The sequence below is a fragment of the Acinonyx jubatus genome, chromosome B3 (genome assembly GCF_027475565.1).
Source record: "Acinonyx jubatus isolate Ajub_Pintada_27869175 chromosome B3, VMU_Ajub_asm_v1.0, whole genome shotgun sequence".
Lineage (NCBI taxonomy): Eukaryota > Metazoa > Chordata > Mammalia > Carnivora > Felidae > Acinonyx > Acinonyx jubatus.
The window spans coordinates 133,007,472-133,028,494 of NC_069386.1; the positions used below are offsets into that span (position 1 = coordinate 133,007,472).

The 21,023-nt window shown below is 47.1% G+C and overlaps 1 protein-coding gene across 2 annotated transcripts in view; it reads left to right on the top strand.

Annotated features, from left to right (window-relative positions):
* SLC24A4 (solute carrier family 24 member 4) overlaps positions 1-21,023 on the top strand; it is a 171,793-nt gene that overhangs the window by 139,234 nt on the left and 11,536 nt on the right. For both annotated transcript variants that reach the window (XM_027066462.2, XM_027066461.2), the window contains exon 13: positions 20,644-20,810. In XM_027066462.2, coding sequence (XP_026922263.1) covers positions 20,644-20,810 — 167 coding nt within the window. The remainder of the gene's footprint in view (positions 1-20,643; positions 20,811-21,023) is intronic.

Genomic DNA, 21,023 nt, shown 5'->3' on the forward strand with positions numbered 1-21,023 from the left:
CGGGAAGCATTCCTTAACGCACCGCTGACAGGTGGAGGAGGGGCCCCAGCCTGTGGCCCCCAGGCTCTGCCGCCCGCATGAGGGATCACTGGGCTTGTGGGCTGGAGCTGGAGACAGGCAGCAGCCGCCTGTCCCTGGTGCCCACCTGGCGGCCTTCATGCCCACCTGAGCTGCTGCTAGTGTTATATTGACATCAAATGTAGCCTTGTTCTTCCTACTCCGGGCTGCGGAGGCTGGTTAACAAGCTTCCCAGGCCAGCTGTTGGCTGGGGGAAGAGGAAGGGGAGAGAAGCTTTTTCTCCCATGGAAACTGGCCTGCAGCCTGGGAACTGCTCTGAAATTGCCAGCTGGTGACCGTGAGTCCCAGCCTGGCCGGGGAAAGCCCATCGTGCAGGCCGTTTGTGGTTGACTTGTGGTCTGTGAGGCCCCCGCTCTGTGGACCAACGGGACGCCTTTCTTCTGCCCCCGAAAGGGGAAGGGAGTCCCATCGTGTATACCAGGACGCTGGCCACTGTTCTCACAGCGCTGGGGACTTGCTGGATGTCAGGCATGGAGTAAAAATTCAAGGAACCAGGCTCTTAAGGGGCTTCTGTGTCCCCTGCCCTGTTCTAAGAACTTTCTGTGTGTTTTCTTTGATTTAATCTTCACAACACATGAGGTGGGGACAGTTCTCTCCATTTTGCAAAGCAACGAGAGGCACAGAGAAGTGAAGCGACTGGCCCCAAGAGGCTGTGCGACTTCCCAAGCCACACAGCCATTAAGTGGGGAGCCCTCTTCCAGCCTCTGCCTCCCGAGCTGTGGATGCCATCACAGGCTGGTCCCCTGGGCAGCAGAGTCCCAGACCATGAGCCCCAGAGCTGTCATAGAGCAAGTAAATGGCCTCGGGTGCGTATGTATCCAGGACCTATGAGGCAGTTGAGCGCCTGTCAGTAGAGAGACTAGGACGCAGGTGTGCCTTTCTGAAGTCCAGGGCCTTGATTGGGGCTGGAACAGTAACAGGAGGTAAAACTCACTGAGCGCTCCAGTGGGCCAGGCAGGGCACTTGACGTATTAGCCCGTTGAGTCCACACGACAACCGGGAAGGTGCGTGCTATCATCGCCATTTCCCATGTGAAGACACTGAGGCGCAGAGAGGCTGTGTTGCTCAAGGTCTTCAGGAGGAGGGGGCAGAGCCAGGATTTGCACACTGGTATTTGGACCCCAGACGCACTCGGGGCGGGGGGGGGGGGGGCGGCACGGTAGCCCAACCAGCGAATTGCCAAATAATCTGTGGCAAGGAAACTGTTGAAACGAGCTGAATGATGGGCCTTTTGGGGACCTCACATGCTCTCATCAGGCCTTGGATGGCACGGCTGCACCTTCTCTTCCTTCAATATAGTAGAACTCAGCACAGGCGACCTGGAGGTTTCGGGACGCTTTTAGGGCTTACTCTTCCCCAACCCACCCCATCTTTCTCACTTCTAGGTGGCACTGGAGCAAGCTGTCCCGGCTGGGAGGAGAGCAGTCTATTTAGTCTTTGAAAACCCTGTTTGGGGGGGAGGGGGGCGTGCTGCAGAAATGGAGCTCTAGAAACCCATGGGCACGTTCTTGCTGCTGAGCCCCTTGGCACATCCGTGAAAGCGGTAGAGAAACCCGGGTGCCGTGCGCTCATTTACATGTGAAATTCCGCGCACGGTTCCCGTCTGTTCCAGGCCCCCAGAGACACGTCTCTGTACGGTGGAAAGTCTCTTGTTCTTGCCTCTGTCTCAGGAGCCACCAGAGAAATGGTCTCGTAAGTCAGAGTCAGGATTTCAAAGGAGCGTCCGTGTCCTTCACCGCGAAGCCCTGAGGTGGTCTCCTCACAGCCCAATGAGAACAAACGCTGGTGGAGCACTTTTACTTTTTAGTGTAACAACTTCATCCTTTTTAAATCCTATCTCCGGTGTAATTAGCACAGTGTGATATTAGTTTCAGGTGTATAAGCTAGTGATTCAGCACTTCTATCCATTGCTCCGTGCTCCTCATGATGAAGTGTGTCCTTCACCCCCTAGAACAGCCGTATGGATACAGCGGTCACTTACCATAGGGTTCACACCTTTAAAGTATACAGCTGAGCGTTTTTTAGTATATTCACAAAGTTGTGCAGCCATCACTGCCATCCGTTTCGGAATATCTGTACCACCTCCAAAAGAAGCCCCTTTCCCCATTAGCAATCATGCCCCATCCCCCCATCTCCTGGCAACCACTCCTCTGTCCCTTTGGAATTTATTCTGGACCTTTCATATGAATGGAATCATGTAGCATGTGGCCTTTTGTGACCGGCTGCTTTTACTACTCAGTGTGGTTTCAAGGTTTATCCATGTTGCTGTGAGTGCTAGCACTTTGTTCTTTTGAGTGGCTGAACGATCCATTGTATGGATTTACCACATTTATCTGCCAGTTGCTAGTCATTTGGATGTTTTCAGCTTCTGGCTTGTGGGTGGTTTATAAAAACAGATAACAGAGCATACTGGAGAAAGAGTCTCAATGGTTTTTGTTTTTGTTTTTTTTTAATCTAATGAAAGTAATTTCCCTCCAGGTCTCTGTGATTAGTGACAGATGGTGTCTGAATACTGGGATTGAAAGGGATCTTAGGAGTTTAAGACCTATCTCCTCCTACAAAATGGGAAACTGAGTCCCAAAGAGGGGCAGGGGCTTCCCCAAGGGGCAGTCTTGAGCAGAAGGAACCAAACATCCAGGCACCTGCCCAGGAATCTGCTCCGTGATGTCCCTGCCTCCAGGCCAGGACAGAGCAAGTTGGGAGGTAGGAGGTGAAGGGGTCCAGGACCCATCAGCTGCTGGGGTCCCCAAGCCTCTGCAGATGCCAGCAACATGAAGCCCACCAGGCTCCCTTGCGCTAAAAAGGGAACCTTTTTTTTTTTTTTTTTTTTTTTAAAGTAAGGACTTAGAGATACGTTGTGGATCCCAAGAGCACAGAAACCGTTGGAGACATGTCGGGTCTGGACTCGGGGCCTCAATGGATATCAGGATTCTTCCTGGCCCTTGTCTTCATTACTTCACATGCGCCTCTCTTTTCCTTGCCTGCAGACCGGCCTTCTCAAATTCACTGCCCACGTGGCAGACTGTGGCCTCCCATAGACCCCAGACCGACCCGTGACAGTTCCAGCCTCCCTAACTTAGCTCACTGGTGCTGTATCTGAATTCCACAGTCCTGAGAGAATGCCATTGGTCCAGAGGTCAGATGTCCACCCCTGGTCAGTCTACTGTGCTAGCCACCATGGCTTTGGTGGCCCCTAAGAAGGGTGGCCCTGAGCAGGAGGGTCTGGGCACATGCACGCCGGCATCCCTCGTTGGACCCATGACGGCCGCCTCTAGCGCTATCAGGAGATGGCGGCTGTAGCCCTTCTAGACGCAGGAAAACTAGAAGTTAATACAGAGGAGATGTAGGTGCCCTACGTGATCATGGGAAGGGCACTCTAGTCTGGACACCGGCCGTGACGATGGAGCCCACCCACTGAGCCAGCTCCCACCGCCGCCACACCAGAATCAGGGCGGTGGGGAGCCAAGGTGTGACAGAGCTGCTGAGTTCAAGATCTTCCCATCAGAGCTGGGATCCAGGGACCGGGAGGCTGCTGCCACAGCTGTGCCTGAGCTCCCACAGCAACACGAACTGGACACTGGGACGATGGCCAGACCTCCGGACTGTCTCTGATGTCCACTCAGCTAGTGCCTGGGCACGGACGCCCTGTAGCAAATCCCAGTAATCCCCCAAGCCCTGCTTGACCAGAGTGCCTCTAAAGCAGTAGGAAGGCCGCCTGGCCCCGCCTCCACTCTTCTCACATGATGGATGCTCTCTTGAGTCTGGGACTGGAGCTTCAAGGGAGTCAGGGAGCTACCTCTGCAGACACCGGAGGGAGGTTAGAACGGGAGCGGAGGGCCGGCTCAGGACGTCCACTTTCACGAGAGCCAAAGTGCAGCAGGGAGGAAAGCAGTAAACCCAGCGTTTACTGATGACTCAGACCGGACCTGCCAAGGAACACGCATGGCTCTGTCTACGGGAGACCGAGGAGGGGCAGGGCCCCAGCCTCTACCTTCATCAGGCAGCTGCTCTGGCCCCAGCACTGGGCTCAGCACCTTATGTTAAGTACTTAGGGAACTGCCCAGCAGCCCTGCTGGTGGTTGGTGTTCGTCCCTATTTGCCAAATGAGCGGACTGGGGCTCAGGAAGCTGCACACGGAAGAGGGGGTGCCATAGGTGAGCCGGCACCCAGGCCTGCCCGACTCCAAAGTGCCGTCCTTTGGTGCCACTGTTGACTTGGGCCAAGAGGGCCTTCTGCTAAGGTGGCATGTCGGCCCTGAGCTGTAAGGGGCAGCAGGAAGGAAGGGGAGGGAGGAGGCTGGCTGCTGGGTCTGTGTGGTTTTCAAACACTGGGAACCACCAGCCCTGCCCTGTCCTTGTAGAGTGTGCACAACGCTCAAGGCCAGAGGGTGTGCTGGTGGGGGGTGGCAGGCCAGCGAGTGTTCTGGACTCTCTTGGTGTTTCTGGGATTAGCGCGGCCTCTGTTTCGTGCTCCTGGGGCCTCCAAGTTCAGACGAGGCCCTCAGAGACTGGGCAGTGAGCTCCGTACGTTCTGCTTTTCTTTGGTCTCCCCACGCTTCCTTGAGGGGGGTGAGGCCAAGGACTTACCACCATCTCCCGGAGGGGGACGTGGAGGCTCGGGGAGGCTGGGGATCCACCCACTGCCACATAGCAGAGACTGGGAACAGAACCACCCTCTCTGCTGGAAGCCTTGAGATCCCTGAAGTGGGGTCCAGAGCTGGCCCTCACTTGGGGTCTTCAGAATGAGGACGTTGGCACACCAACCCCAGACCTTCTGGCTCTGGGACCCCTTTACATCCAGTCGCAGAGCTGGATGTGGAGCCTCCACAGGGCCGGGGTGGGGGCCCGGGGGTCTGTACCAGCCGAGGGAACTCAACCCCACTTCTCCGTTACCACGTCTGTCCCCTGGCTGTGCCGGTGATGGGGGGTGGGGGGGATGGAGACCAGGCCAAGGTGGCTCCCTTGGGGAAGGCCTCCACCCTGGGCTGCCAGGTACATCCTTCCTGGGCTTTGGGTCCCCATGTGCCCAGCCTGCCTGCATCGTTGTGTCAGCCCTCAACAGGGCCTGCCTCTGACTTTGCTGAAGCCTGATGTTTACTTCCTCATCCTCGCTTTCATTTTTCCCCTCCCTCCCAAGCCTCAGTGTGGCAGATCAGCTTGCTTGTGGTCCTGACCTCGTTTGCTTCCCATGCGGCCTCTCCTCGACCCTCTAGTGCCCTCAAGATCAAAACCCACCCTCCAGAAGTCAGGACGGGGTCATAAGAGGCTTCGGTGTCGGAATCCTGGGTCTGTCAGTTCTTAGCTGTGTGACCTCTGGCACGCTGCCGTAGCTCTCTGAGCCTGTTTTCTGTAAAAACACCCAGCCCGGTGCTTGGCAGCCGTATGCAATTAAGTGGAAGTTAATACAATTGTTAATATCAACAATAGCTAGCTAAGTTTAGTGTTCACTTGGCAACGAGTGTTATTATTTTTGTATTTTTTTTTTTGAGAGAGTGAGAACGTGAGTGGGGGAGGGGCAGAATCAGAACGAGGCTCCAGGCTCCAGCCTGTCTCGGGGCTCAAACTTGTGAATCGTGAGATCATGACCTGAGCTGAAGTCAGATGCTTAACTGACTGAGCCTCCCAGACGCCCCCCCAGCACTGGGTGTTATTCTAAATACCTCACTTGTGTTGGCTCATTTTTAGTTTTCCATAGTGCTGTGAGGTAGGAACCATGGTTCTCCCCATTTTACAGATGAGGAAACTGAAGACACAGAGAGGCTTAATACTTTCCAAGTTCGCACAGCATATACCATAGCTGGGATTTGAACCTGGCAGTCTAGCCTCAGTTAATTATGGAGCTTCTGTGCCCCTCAGAAAGCAAGCAATTCATTTATTTCTAACGTTTGTTTATTTTGAAAGGTGGGGTGGGGGGAGAATCCTAAGCAGGCTCTACGCTGTCAGCACAGAGCCCTGTGCGAGGCTCGATTTCAGGAACCGTGAGATCATGACCTGAGCCAAAATCAAGAGTCAGATATTCAACTGACTGAGCCACCCAGGTGCCCCAGAAAGCAGTTCATTTAATGCTAAGTCTAAATATGGACGATATCTAAGTCTAAGGATAAAAATGTATTGAAAGCTAAAAATTGATTCTAAAGTTCATTTGCCCCAAGGAATAAGAAAACTTTAATGGTTTCCTCTCCAGAGGACTTTTCTGTTTAGATCACAGCCATGAGCTAAGAGTTGAAGGCTCTAGATGGACAGCTGGTGGGTAGCAAAAGGATGTCCCCAGGCCTTGAGAGCAGGGAACTCAGGGCAGGCGAGCAATATAGTAGGACTGAGGATCTAAACTTTGAAGATCTGCTTTCAAGTCCTGGCTCTACCTCTCACTTTCTGAGATGTTTACATCACTGAATTTCACCAAACCTCAATATACTTAACCTGTGAAGTAGGGAGAATGTCCCCCAAAAAGTTGATGTGAAGAACAGAGAGAGTGTGCGTGCAAACCACCTCCAAGATGTGAAGACACAACACAAATTTGGGGTGACGGTGAGGTCAGTCATTGATCTAGCCTTGACCGTGCTTCACCTTCACCCCCTGCCTCCCCACAAAGGCCAGCCTGGAGGTCGCTGGCTGGGGAGGCAGAGTCTGGGGCTCCGCCTCTAGTTTTCTGTGAGATTGGGGGCAGTCTAGTAGCCTTCATGGAACTTTGCTTTCCTCTTTATGAAATGGAGTTAAAATGAAATTTACGCTGGGAATGCAGGATTGGCTCAACGTATGAAAAACAAGACACCACATTGTTGAAGAGGAAAAACATAGGATCATCTCCATAGAGAAAAAGCATTTGAGAAAATTCAACACCCTTTTTATTTTTTTAATTTTTTTTTTTTTACGTTTATTTATTTTTGAGACAGAGAGAGACAGAGCATGAACGGGGGAGGGACAGAGAGAGAGGGAGACACAGAATCAGAAGCAGGCTCCAGGCTCCGAGCCATCAGCCCAGAGCCCGACGTGGGGCTCAAACTCACAGACCGCGAGATCGTGACCTGAGCTGAAGTCAGACGCTCAACCGACTGAGCCATCCAGGCGCCCCCCAACACCCTTTCTTGATGGAAAAAAAAAAAAAAACACACGTGACAAACTTGGGAATAGAAGAAAACTTAACCTGATAAAGGACGTCTACAAAAACCCCATGGCTAATATCGTGCTTAACGGTGAAAAGACTGAAAGCTTTCCCCTTCAGATCAGGACCAAAAACCAAGATGTCACTCTCACTACTTCTGTCCGACATTGTGCTGGAGCCTTTATTCAGGGTAAACAGGCAAGAAAAAATAAAAGGCCTCCAGATGAGAAAGGAAATGTAAAACAATTCAGAGATAACATCTTGCATACAGAAAATCCTGAGGAATCCACCAAAAAACAGTAAATTTGCAGGATGCAAGAGCAATGTACAAATTTTAGTTGTATTTCTGTCCAGTAACCGTTAACCTGAAAGTGAAATTAAAACAATTTCATTTGTAATCGCATCAAACAGAATAAAATACTTAGGAATAACTTTAACAAAGGTAGCATAAGAAGTGCATACTAAAAACTACAAAATATCATTGAAAGACCTCAACGATCTAGATTCCATGTTCTGGATAGGAAGATTTAAAATCTTTTAAATGAGGGGCGCCTGGGTGGCTCAGTCGGTTGAGCATCTGACTTTGGCTCAGGTCATGATCTCATGGTTCATGGGGTCAAGCCCCACATTGGGCTCTGTGCTGACAGCTTGGAGCCTGGAGCCTGCTTCGGATTCTGTGTCTCCCTCTCTCTCTGTCCCTTCCCTGCTCTCTCAAAAATAAACATTTAATAATTAAAAAAAAATATTTTAAATGACATCAGTCCCCAAATTGATCTTCAGATCCTGAACAATCAAAATCCCATCTCGCTTTTTTTGTTGTTGTTTGCAAGAAATTGGTGGGCTAATCCTAAAATTCATATGGGAATGCAGGAGACCCTGAATAGCCAAAACAATCTTGAAAAAGATCAAAGTTAAAGGACTCACACTTCCTGATTTTAAAATTTACCACAGGGGTGCCTAGGTACTTAGTCAGTTAAGTGTCCGACTCTTGGTTTCAGCTCAGGTCATGATCTTGCAGTTCATGGGTTCGAGCCCTGCATTGCCTGCTTGGGATTCTCTCTCTCTCCCTCTCTCTCTCTGCTCCTCTCCCATTTGTGCACTCTTACTGCCTCAAAATTAAAAAACTTAAAAAAATTTACTACGAAGATGTAACCAAGACTAGTACTAAAATAAGGGCAGAAGTGTAGATCAATGGAATAGAATTGAGAGTATTGAAATACACCCAATGCTTTTAAAGTCAAGTAATTTTTGATAAGAGTGCCAAGATCGATGGGGAAAGAAGAGTCTTCAAATGGTGCTAGGAAAATAACCACAATAAAAAAAAAAAAAAAGTGAAGTTGTATCCCAAACTCACGTCGAAATAATTCAATACGAAATAGAGACCTAAATGTAATAGCGAAAAATATGGAAGTCTTAGAAGAAAACATGTGTCCACATTCATGACTTTGGATTGGACCATGGATTCTTAAACCATAAGTAGCCAAAGAAAAGCATAAACTGCACTTCATCAAAACGTAAAACTTTTGTGATTTATAGGACACTGAACATGAGAAGACAACTCATAAAATGGGATAAAACATTTGTAAATCGTATTTCTGATAAGGATCTAGTATCTTGAATATATACAGAACTCTTGGAACTCACCACCAGAAAGACAACCTAATTTTAAAAATGGGCAGAGGAGTTGAATAGTTCTCCAAAGAGGATGTACGAATAGTAAGTCCACGAGAAGATGCTGAACATTATTAGTCATCGGGGAAATGTAGATCAAAACTGCAGTGAAATACCCCTTCGCTAGAATGGCAAGGTTCAAAAGAGAAAGTGTGTTGGCAAGGATGCGGACCTATTGGAACCCTCACACGCCGCTGTTAGAAATGCCTAATGGTTCAGCCTCTTGGGAAGTACTCTGTCAGTTCCTCAAAGAGTTAAACACAAAGTTACTATATGACGCAATTCCACCCCTAGCTGTATGCCCAAGAGAAATGAAAACCTGTGTCCACACAAAAACTTGTTCATGAATGTTCATAGCCTCAATCATGGTAGCCAAGAAGTAGAAACAATCCAAATATCCCATCAAGTGATGACAGGTAAGCATATGGTGTAGTCATACAATGGAATATTATTCGTCCATACAAGGGAAGGAAATACCGATACCTGCTACAACATGGATGAACTTTGGAAACACATGTAAGTGAAAGGCAGACACAGATAAATATTGTGATTCCATTTATATGGAATGTCCAAAATAGGCAAATCTGTAGAGGCAGGTCAGTGGTTGCCAGAGTTTGAAGAGAGGAGGGAGAATGGGGCACGATTGCTGATGGGTACAGGGTTTCTTTTGGGAGTGATGAAAACCATGTGGAATTATATAGTGGTGATGGCTACACAGCTTCGTAATATACAAATACTAATTGTACATTTAAATGGGTGAATTTTTAGTTTGTTAATTACATGCTGTTTTTCAATACGGAGTTCATCAGAAATGGTGGTTCCCAAAGTGTGGTCCCAGTACAAGCAAGGCACCTAGGATCTTGTTAGAAATGGAAATTCTTGGGTCCCCCATTCCAGACCTGCCAAGCCATTAGCTCTGGGGAGCATCTAAGGAGCTCTCCAGAGGATTCAGACTTAACCTCAAGTTTGAGGACCCCTGGTCTATGGCTACACTCCCTAGGTCGTGCAGACGCTCCCAGCCCCAGGGTTCGTGGACCTCTATCGTGCAGGGACACACAGCCCCACGTGCCACAAGTTAACCACTCCCTTAGTTGGCGTGTCTAGAGAACTGTCCAAATGAATGTGTTTGAAATTTTCATCAGCAATTGTATCCGTTCTCAATTTTTGCCTCCAGTATGATTAGCCATCTGTTTTGTTACAGTTCATTTTAAGGATTTTTGCCACATAATTATATCGTAATTTTCTACTTCAGAAGAAAAACCTGAGAGTTTAGTGACACAAACAGCTGCAGTCCTTCTTTCTCTTGTGTTTGCACGTCAGTTGGAGTCTGTGCAGAGCATCTCAGATGTCCCCGACATTGAACTTGAAGGAAAGGCAGTGGGAGCCAGCAGGGGCTGCTGGTGGTGGCGTTGGGGGAGATGTCCCGAGGCATAGACACTGCTGCATTACCCTTGCAGCTCCCCGCCCCCCAAAAACTCATTTCACCCAGGAATCAGTCCAGACTCTTTTACTGTTAGAGAAACCCAGTTCAGGCTGGTTTGAGCCAAAAAGCCCATAGTGGCAAGTTCTCTGGGAGAATCTACATTCAGGCAAAGCTCAACGTTGGGCTCAGATGGTTACAAGACACTGTCCGTCTCCGGGCGGTGCTTTCCCTGGGGTGGCTTCATCCTTGGGCATCTTACAGAGATGGCTTCCAGCCGTCCAGGCTCCCATCCCATTGGGTTAATTCACTGCACAGGCTGTGCCCCTGTCTGAGTTAAACATTGCATTCAGCTGCATGTAACAGAAAATTCAAGTGACCGAACCTTCGCCTCAAGGGGTTCTTGTTACCTAACAAGAAAGAAGCCCTGAAGTTAGGGACTCGAAGTTAGTCTTGTAGCTCTAGCATATCATCAGTGTCCCCTTTCTGTTCCTCCATCCTTAGTGGGTGGCTTTTGTCTTCAGGGTTGCCAGTTGCTCCTGCAACTCTGGTGTGCCCGTGTTTCAGCCAGGAACAAGGAGGAAGGACGAAGGGCAGAAGACACATGTCACTAGTCTTGTCTCCTCAGGAAAATATTCACCTTTCTAGAAGCTCCATCGTGTGGACTTGCACTTCCGTCTCGTTGCCAGCACCGTCTGTGACCCCTCCTACCCGCAGGAAAGCCTAGGAACTTAAGCTTTCTAGCTGGAAAATGTTGCACACGTAATAGGATTCCTTTAATAAGAAGGAGGGGACGGTGGATATTAGAGGCAGCGATTCCCAGCAAAATCCCCGGGGTTGACACTCTAGTCGTGCGCCCAGCCCCAAACCTGTGTAAACCCCTCTGTGGAAAGGGTTGCTGTCTTGTTCACTGTTGGATTCCCACTACCGAGAATGGTGCCTAGCACAGAGAATGCACACACCAAGTATTTATGGGACACATGATCAGCCAAGCTTGAATCACACACCCACCCATAGAGGTAGGAGGTGGAGTCAGCCCTCCAAGCCACATGGGCTGATGTGGTAATGGGGGGTTGGCTCTCCAAAGGAACAGTAGCGTGCTGCTACCAGTAAAGGAATGGGTGCTGGCCAGTACAACCCAGAAGCACTCGAACTTGCTGATTTTTAGAGATTGCATACTACTAACTTATCCAGGAGCACACCTTTTATACGCAAACTAACCAATCCAGATCCCAGTACTCTGAAGCCCCACCTCTGTCTGCCTCTGCCACCCCATGAGGCAGTTTTCCTCTGCCCTGACCACCCCAGGGTCAAATACCAGATAATTAGAGATGGCCTTGACACCCAGAGCCTGCGGACATTATTCAAACTAGCCAATCCTAAGCCTTCCCACTGTACCCGCTCTTTCCCATGGAAATCCCAATAAAGGCTCCTGCCCAGTGCTTTCCGCCTGTTCCTTCTGTCTGCTGACCAACCCTGGTCCTTCCCCAGCGTGGCATGCCTCACCTCCTGTTGCTAGGGATCTGTGAATATAAAAACTTTCATATATAAAAAAAACCATCATTTTTGTGCATCTTACCATACCTGATTAAAACCAATGCTAGGTGCATTTTAAAACACACCAGATCTGGGTTTGGCAAGATAACGTGTATTTGAGCACAGCCTTGAAGGCATCAAAGCAGAAAGAGTCTGTAGGACCTCAGTAGGGTTCGGGAAACTCTGTTAAGCACACCCTCCACCCCAGGTGATACAGTTGTTCAGCAAGTCCTGAGAACGAATGATGTAGCCTCGTCCTCACTTTGCAGATGAGCGAGCTGGGGCCCAGCCTGGTGGACATGTCAGGAGACCACATCCTGGGGCAGGAGGCTGCGTGGTGAGCACAGAATTAAAACAAGGAGTGAGAAGCTTCCGGCCAGGGTAGCAGGATGAAAAACCCCTCCTACAGCAGGGCTGTTTCTGTCTTCACTGCTGCTTAGGACCCTTTGGCTACCAGAAACAAAAACCAGCTAGAGCCCCCCCAAACAGGAAAGGGAAATTTCTGAGAAAGGTACATATGTGTTTTCCGGGGCTGGTGCAGGCGGGTCTCGGGACCAAGCAGGGCCAGGAAACATGATCAGGCAGGCCCCTTTCTACCTATCCCCCTTTTCTGCCTCTCCTACCCTCACTTCACAGTTTTGCCCACACGCTGCCATTGGTCTCAAGTTCATCCTGGGAAGCAGACTCTGATTAACTCAGTCTGATAGAAACCACCCCTGGGCCAGTGGCAGGCAAGAGCACAAATGTGACTGGGAGAAAATGCCTCCCCCCATCAGGATCGCTGTCACAGTTGTCCTAGGAATCTCGGTGAATCCGAATTCCCATGCCCAGCCACCCAGCAAGGCCTGGGCATTTCCAGGACATTTGCACCTCCTTTCCCCAGAGGGTTCTCTGTCTCTATTCTGGTGATACATCCCCGTGACATGTCCTGTTCTCTCAGAGAAGTTGAGGAAATCCCATTTCATCAGCGTGATCTATAGAAATCCTCTCCTGGGAAGAGAGGATTCTTTCAAATGAGAATTCTTACATCTGCTCTGTGAGATTTTTTTTTTTTAATTTTTTTTTCAACGTTTTTTATTTATTTTTGGGACAGAGAGAGACAGAGCATGAATGGGGGAGGGGCAGAGAGAGAGGGAGACACAGAATCGGAAACAGGCTCCAGGCTCCAAGCCATCAGCCCAGAGCCTGACGCGGGGCTCAAACTCACGGACCGCAAGATCGTGACCTGGCTGAAGTCGGACGCTTAACCGACTGCGCCACCCAGGCGCCCCATCTGTGAGATTTTTTTTAGTTTTTATGTCAGATGGTCTCTTCCTCTTCTCGTCCCTATATCCTGGCTGGACCTTGGTTTCCCAATCATTTCTCATGTTTTGGACTCTGCCAAGGACACAAGCATGTAAAAATCCAGAAAGTCTTTGCCTGTGAGCAGCTTGCGCTCTGGCTTCAGAACTCATGCAAGTGACCGTGACATCCGAGCCGACACCGAGAGCCATGGTGATAGCTCCCTACAATATCTGAAGCTGGGTCAGTATTTCACAGCCCCAGTGCACTGACAAGTACTGTCTTGTTCCCAAGCCCCCAGTTCGCTATCATCACCCCCATCTGAGGTCAGGAAAAGGGGTTTGGGGGGACTGCTTGCCCTATGACCCATAGCTGATGAGTTACCCAGCTGGATTTGAACCCGTGTCAGATGCCAGGCCTTTTGCCCACTGCCTGTCTTGTCCCTGGCCTTTAACTATTGCACTTCAGCATACACAGCAATCTGGGAACAAAACGGTACATAAAGTGCTGAATTATGCAGTGCCAGCTATTAGAAAGTAGGACAGTGCATCACCTCCTGCTAATCGTATGCTCCAGGCTACTGCAGAAGGCACCAGAAGCTGCTACCAGCCGTGTTTGCACCCTATCCTGGAAAGGTGTGGATGGTGGATTTGGGCAGTAAGGCCATAGGTCAGCTTGGGTAGTTTCAGTAACTCACAAACATCTATGTGTTCTTAAAATTCAAAGCAGTTACTGTAGAAAGAGATCATGAGGGACTGAGTTAATGAGGAAAGGTTTTCCAGAAGAGTCCGAACAATGGGGAGTCTGCAGACAGGTGGAAGGTGTGTATGTAGGATAGTGGGGGCGAGGGGGGCATAGCATGAGCACTCCACAGTTTTCCATATTTTGACCATGATCCTCAGCAATAAGTATTTTATATACAGATATCTATAAAAAGGAAGCAAATCTCATAGGATAATAGTTCATTCTTAACTATAGATCAGAACTCTTAATGTTTACTTCTTTTAAAGAAAATGCTGGTTGCCACCCGCTTAAGTTGATTTCACAATCCACCAATGGGTCTCATCCAACAGTTGAAAAAGCACAGAGCAGGTCTGATGGAGCATTGTTTTATAGAAAACAATGGTGGGTCGTGAGCTTGCCAGCTGGGTGGGGCCAGCTCAGGGTAGATGTCCAAACCAGATGTGAAACCCATGCCAGGCAGAAACACAACACAATGTTGTGTCTGTGAAAATAAGAAAACCATCTTTCTGCTGTGGCATTTGTATAGATCTCCAAAGATGCGCCCGAGAATTTAAGTGTTCCGAGTTAACAGTTCCCTGAAGTGAATTCTTCCCCTAGGTACGGAGTTTTGGTTCAGTTCTGGAGATGCCCTAGGCGTTCCCCAGCAGCCTCGATGACTTGGGGCGGGGGCTGATGAGGGAAGAGCCAGGAATTGTGGACAAACCAATCAGGCAGGAAACCTTTCTGCCCTTTGCACAAAGACCACAAGGCACAGAAAGGTGTATGTATGTATGCATGTATGTAGAGGAAGATCTGCGAAGACGAATGTTTCTCTGATGAAGTCTCTAGGTTGAATACGTGAATGGATTTGCTGATTTTTGAGCTAACCATATTCTGTTCATTATTATGAGCAGGCTGGGGGGAGGGTTTCTTAGCAAATATGCTTTTAATGATTTAGGAAGATTCAAGCACAGACATGCAAAGCTAGTAGAGTTTCTGCCAGCCTACTTTGCAGTTTCTTTTCTTACTGAGACATAATTCGTGTATCACAAAATTCACCCTTATGAAGTGGACAGCCCAGTGGTTTTTAGTGTATTTGCAAAGTTGTTTGGCCATCATCACTATAGATTTCCAGAAAATTCCCCCCCCCCGGAAAAAACCCCACACCCTTGAACACTCTGGTTCCTCCCATCCCCTGACAACCATTAATCTTTCTGTCTCTGTTGGATTGGCCTGTTCTAGACATTTCATATCAATGGACTCACATGACATGTGGCCTTTTGTGTCCGCCTTCGTTCATTTTGCACAATGTTTTCTAGATTTAGCTATGGCAGTGTGGGTCAGTACCTCATTCCTTTTTATGGATGAATAATATTCCATTGGGTTTTTATTCTTCATTTTGTTTGCTCACTGCTTAATGGATACTTGGGTCGTTCCTACCTTTTGGCAATTATGTGTGATGCTGCGATGAGCATTTGAATAGAAGTTTTTTGTGTGCAGCATAGTGAGGAACTACCAATCTATTTTCCAGGAGGTGGCTCCATTTTACATTCCCTCCAGCAGCGTAGGAGGGTCCCCATTTTCCCACATCTTTGCCAATATTATTATCTATCCTTTTTGGCATAGCCATACTTGTGGGCACCAAGCCATTTTATTTACCATTTCCTAATGACAAAATATGTTGAGCATCTTTTCACATACTTCTTGACTATTTTTGTTTTTTCTTTGGAGAACTGTCTATTCAAATCCTATGACTACTTTCCAAATTGAGATTTTTTTATTGTTAAGTGATGAATTCTTTGTATATTCTGCCAACTAGAACTTTATATGATTTCCAAATATTTTCTTCCATCTCGTAGATTGTCTTTCACTTCCTAGATAGTATCTTTTGAAGGCAGAATTTTTAAATTTTGGTAAAATCTAATTTATTTCTTCTTTTGTGTGTGTGTGTGTGTGTGTGTGTGTGTCTTTTAAGAAACCGTTGCCTAATCCAATGGCATGAGTTATGCCCTTGTTTTCATCTGAAAGTTTGATAGTTTCACCTCATATTTAGACCTTTGATCCATTTTGAGTTGATTTCTGTATGTGGTTTGAGGGAGGGATCTAATTTCATTCTTTTGCAGGTGGATATACTGGTGTCCCAGCACCATTTGTTTAAAAGACTGTCCTTTCCCTATTGAATAGCCTTAGCACCCTTTTTAAATATGAATTCACCTTAAATAGATGAGTTCGTTTATTTCTGGACTCAAAATTCTATTCCTTTGATAGATAAATCCTTATGTCAGTAGCACATTTTGCTGAGTGCTTGTAGCTTTCCAGTAAATTATAAAATCAGGGCATGTAAGTCCTCCAACTTTGTTCTTCTTTCAAGATTGATTGGGCTGTTCTGAGTCCCTTGCATTTCCATATAAATATTAGCAACAGCTTGTCAATTTTTACAAAAAAGGTCAGCTAGAATTTTAACAGGGATTGCACTGAACCTATAGATCAGTTTGTGAGGAACATTTCCATCTTTATATTAAATCTTCTGATTTAAGGTACGGCTGTCTTTCCATTTATTTAAGGCTTTTTAAATTTCCTTCAATGTTGTTTGGTAGTTTTCAGCATATAAATCTCGGATTTTTGTTACATGTATTCCTAAGTTTTTTGTTGTTGTTGTTTTGTTTTTGGGGTTTTTTTGGCCGCTATCGTAAATGGAACTGGTTTTCTTAATTTCATTTTTGGATTGTTCATGGTCAGTGTGTAGAAATACAATTTAATTTTGTATATTGATCTTATATCTTGCAACTTGGCTAAATATGTTTATTGTAATTGTGTGTGTGTGTGTGTGTGTGTGTGTGTAGACTTCTTAGAATGTTCTCTCTACAAGATCATGCTATGTACAAATAAGAATAGTTTTACTTTCTCTTTCCAAGCTGAATGACTGACTTCTTTTTCTTGCCTAGCGTTCCTGGCTAACACTTGCAGTACTGTGTTGAATCGAAATGATCAGAGCAGACATCCTCATGTTGTTGAAAGCTTTCAGTCTTCCACCATTAACTGTGTTAGCTATGGGGGTTTTTGTAGATACCCTTTATCAGGATGAGGGAATTCTCATCTCTTCCTAGTTTGTTGAGTGTTTTATCATGAAAAGGTGTTGGATTTTGTCAAATACCTTTTTTTTTTTCCTTTGCCTCAGTGGACATGATTGTGCAGCTTTTTTTTTTCCTTTATTCTATTAACATGGTATGCTGAATTGATTGAAGTTCATATTTGAATCAAGCCTGCATTCCTGGGATAAATCCCACTTCATCATGGGATTATGATCCTTTTTATATGTTTGCTTGATTCGGTTTGGCAGAATTTTGCTGAAGAGTTTTGCATCTGTGTTCATAAGGATATTGGTCTGCTTCTTTTCTCTTGATGTCTGGCTTTGTTACCAGGATAATACTGGCTTCATAGAGCAAATTGGGAACCGTTCCCTGCTCTTCTACCTTTTGGAAGAATTGTGAAGGATTCATGCTAATTCTTTTTTAAACATTTGGTAGAAATCACCATGAAGTCATCTGGTCCTGGTTGTACTTTAAGGCCGTAAACTTATAAGGGTTGTTGTTGTTGTTGTTGTTACTATGTCAGTTTCTTGTTAAATCTTCTTGGATTATTTTTTTTCATTTTCAGCCAGCTTTGCTGTTTCTGTCTTGGTAGGATTTTATCTGTTTCACCTAAGCTATGTGAGTTGTTGCCACACTATTGTTCATAATATTTCTTTAATAATTCTTTTTATTTGCGTGAGGCTCGTTAACAATCACTTTCTTCCATTCCTGATTTTAGTAACTTGAGTTTTCTCCCTTTTTTTTTTTCATGGTCAGCCTAGCTAACAGTTTGTCAATTTCATTGATCTTTTTAAAGAACCAACTTTTAGTTTTATTCTCTTTCTTCAATTTTTTTTATTTCTACTGTAATCTCGATGATTTCCTTTCTTCTGCTTTCTTTAGACTTAATTTGCTCTTTTTTTTTCTTTTTTTTAATGTTTATTTATTTTGGGAGAGAGAGAAAACACGAGCAGGTAGGGGCAGAGAGAGATAGAATCCCAAGAAGGCTCTACACTATCAGTGCAGAGCCCAGCATGGGGCTCGAACCCATGAATCACAAGATCATGACCTGAGCCAAAATCAAGAGCCAGATGCTTAACTGACTGGGCCATCCAGGTGCCCTTTTTTTTTTGTTTCTTAAGGAGAAATGTTAGGTCATTGATTTAAGATCTTTCCTCTTTTTTAATATAGTCATTTATAGCTACCAGTTTCTAAGCACTGCCTTTCCTATTATCCCATAAGTTTTGTTATATTGTATTTTCATTTTCATTCATTTCAAAGAATTTTCTGATTTCCCTTTTGATTTATTTTTTGACCTATTGGTTATTTAGGAGCATGTTGTTTAATTTCCACATATTTGTGAACTTCTAGTTTTCCTTCTGTTGTTGATTTCTGATTTCTTTCCGTTGTGGAGTGGTTATAGAACCACCTAGTCTAGGGGTGCCCGGCAGGTTCAGTCAGTAGAGCAGCGACTCTTGGTCTCGGGGTGGTGAGTTCAAGCCCCACGTTGGCTGTAGAAGTTACTAAAATGAATAAGTAAACTTTAAAATAATAATAAAAAAATAGAGGCACCGGGGTGGTTCAGTCGGTTGAGTGTCCGACTTTGGCTCAGGTCATGATCTCACGGTTCGTGGGTTCGAGCCCCACGTCGGGCTCTGAGCTGACAGCTCAGAGCCTGGAGCCTGCTTTGGAGTCTGTGTCTCCCTCTCTGTCTCCCCTCCCCCACTCACACTCTGTCTCTTTCTGCCTCTCAAAAATACATAAACATTTTTAAAAATTAATAAGAAAATAAAGTCTTTGTCTAGTAAATCCAGTGTCTGGAATTCCTCAGAGATAGTTTCTATAGACTGATTTTTTTCCTATGTATGGACCATACTTTCTTGTTTCTTTGCATGTCTCATGATTTCTTCTTGTTGAAGACTGGGCATTTAAAATAATAATTTGATGATGCTAGACATCAGATTCTTCTCCCTTCCCAGGGCTGCTTGTTGCCACTGCTTATTGGTGATGTTTGTTCAGTGAATTTTCTCAGCTAATTCTGTAAAATCTGTATTCTTCTTCACTGTAGCCCCTGAGATAGCTTCCAGGTTCTTTGAGGGTCATCTAATGATTGCACAGAGATTTCTCTAGATGCCTGGATCAAAACAAATCTTCCAGGCTTTGCTGATGAGTTCTGTGTGTGTTTGGAGGCGTACCTTCAACACTGAGGCAGGAAGTTTACAAATGTACCTTAGTCTTTACTTCCTTGCTTGCTCAGAGGCTCACCCTGAGGCAGAAGTGACAGCTTAGGGCATTCTCAAATCTTCACCGAGCATGTGAATAACCACGGGCATATGGTTTTGGTCTTTAGATACCAAGATATGTAGGAGCTTTTCAAAGCCCTCGCTAGGCATCCCATTCCCCAATTTGTTTTTTTAAGCTGTTTGGTCAGCTTATTGTCTGTCCCAACTGTTATCCACCCCCGTGGACACTGTGATGTTCAGCAGTTGCCTCTGATTCTTTTCAACAAATGCCTCCAAGGAAAAAGCTGTTCACACTGGCTGAGCTCTGATGCAGGAAAAATAAAGACAGCCTTGGAAGTGGGATCTTCCAGGAAACCACCAGACAAGTCAGAAGATGCCAGTTCTCCCAGAATGGACTTGAAGGGGCTCCAGCCTTGTCCCGCCCCCTGCGGCGGATGCCGGGGATGATGGTTTTCAAGGCTACTCCAGAACTAGTGGGAAGGAATGGAAAAAGAGCAAGTTAACACTCCACAAAGCTCACTGTTCTCACTGATATGCAGCCAGTTTTCTTAAGTGAACTCTGCCTGGATTACTACAAGCCTTTGGTCCATTTCCAGAGTTCTGAAAAAGGCTGGATCTGACCATTTTTGCCAATGTTCTCATTGTTTTTATGGAGGAGAGACTCCTCAGAAGTCCGTCCTCCACTGTTTCATTGGCAACAAGCTGACTGTGAGTCTGCATGTGCACCCATACTCAGTGGCTAATTAAGAACACCAGGCTTGCACACAGGCTTATTGAAGCCACTTCTTCATGGATGAATTGTTTGTCAATTCTGTCGGTAGGGGCCAGTGAGGTCTTACCTGCCAGCCAGGACACCCACACTTTAGTCTCGCGTTTGCAACGAGCCGAGCATATGATCTTGGAACAAAGGAGCTGAGGTTTCCAAAGTACCTACTGTATGCCGCAGCGTGTGTTTTGTGTACATCATGTCGTTCTTGGAACACCCAAGAAAGAGAAAACATTCCCGTTCAACAGATGAAGAAAGCACTAAAAGGCAAAGCGCTTAGTTAGCCCTATGCCTGCTCCACACAGCAAAGACTCCGTCTACTGATTATAGCACTGTTGTTACTACAACTCTTGCCGTTGGGGGGGGGGGGGGTGGGGGAGTTATGGGATTGCTCAAGGTCGTCTGAACACCGACCCGGGTCTGTCTGATTGCAGAGCCCACCGTATCCCACAGCCCCCCCCTCCAGCTCTCCTGGGCAAATCCGTTCCGGCTCTGGGTCTCGCTTTCCTTTACTCTGACGAACGAAAGATCTGGACTGACGGAAGTTATTCGGTCAGCAAACACTTACCGGCTTGTCTTATTGAGATCGCCTCCAGGGTGCCATTATGGAGGCGTGTACTTCTGAGTTCAGGGGCTCACACTGGGGGCGTTGTCTTGTTCGGCTTGAGAAACGAAACGGACAGGTAGACTGGCAGGTGTATAACCGGCATGTGTTTCTCTCCCCGCCCCGCCCCCGGCTCCGCCCCCCTGCAGAGGCAAGAGGGGACAAAGCCAAGTGGGTGTTCACCTGGCCGCTCATCTTCCTCCTGTGCGTGACCATCCCCAACTGCAGCAAGCCCCGCTGGGAGAAGTACTTCATGGTCACCTTCATCACCGCCACGCTGTGGATTGCTGTCTTCTCCTACCTGATGGTGTGGCTGGTGAGTGGAGGAAGCGAGGGCGGACTGTAGGCACAGCCCCTGCCCGGCACCTGCTGGAGGCTGGGAGAGCTGGGTTCAAAGAGTGGCCTCAGGCACTGCTGTGCAAGTCCCTCCCTTCGCAGCTGTTGGCATGTCGCTGGGTAGAAAGGTTCAGCAGAGGAGCGCGGGGCAGTGCCGTGCACCGGGGGCGCCCAGATAGACACCGCGTGGCGC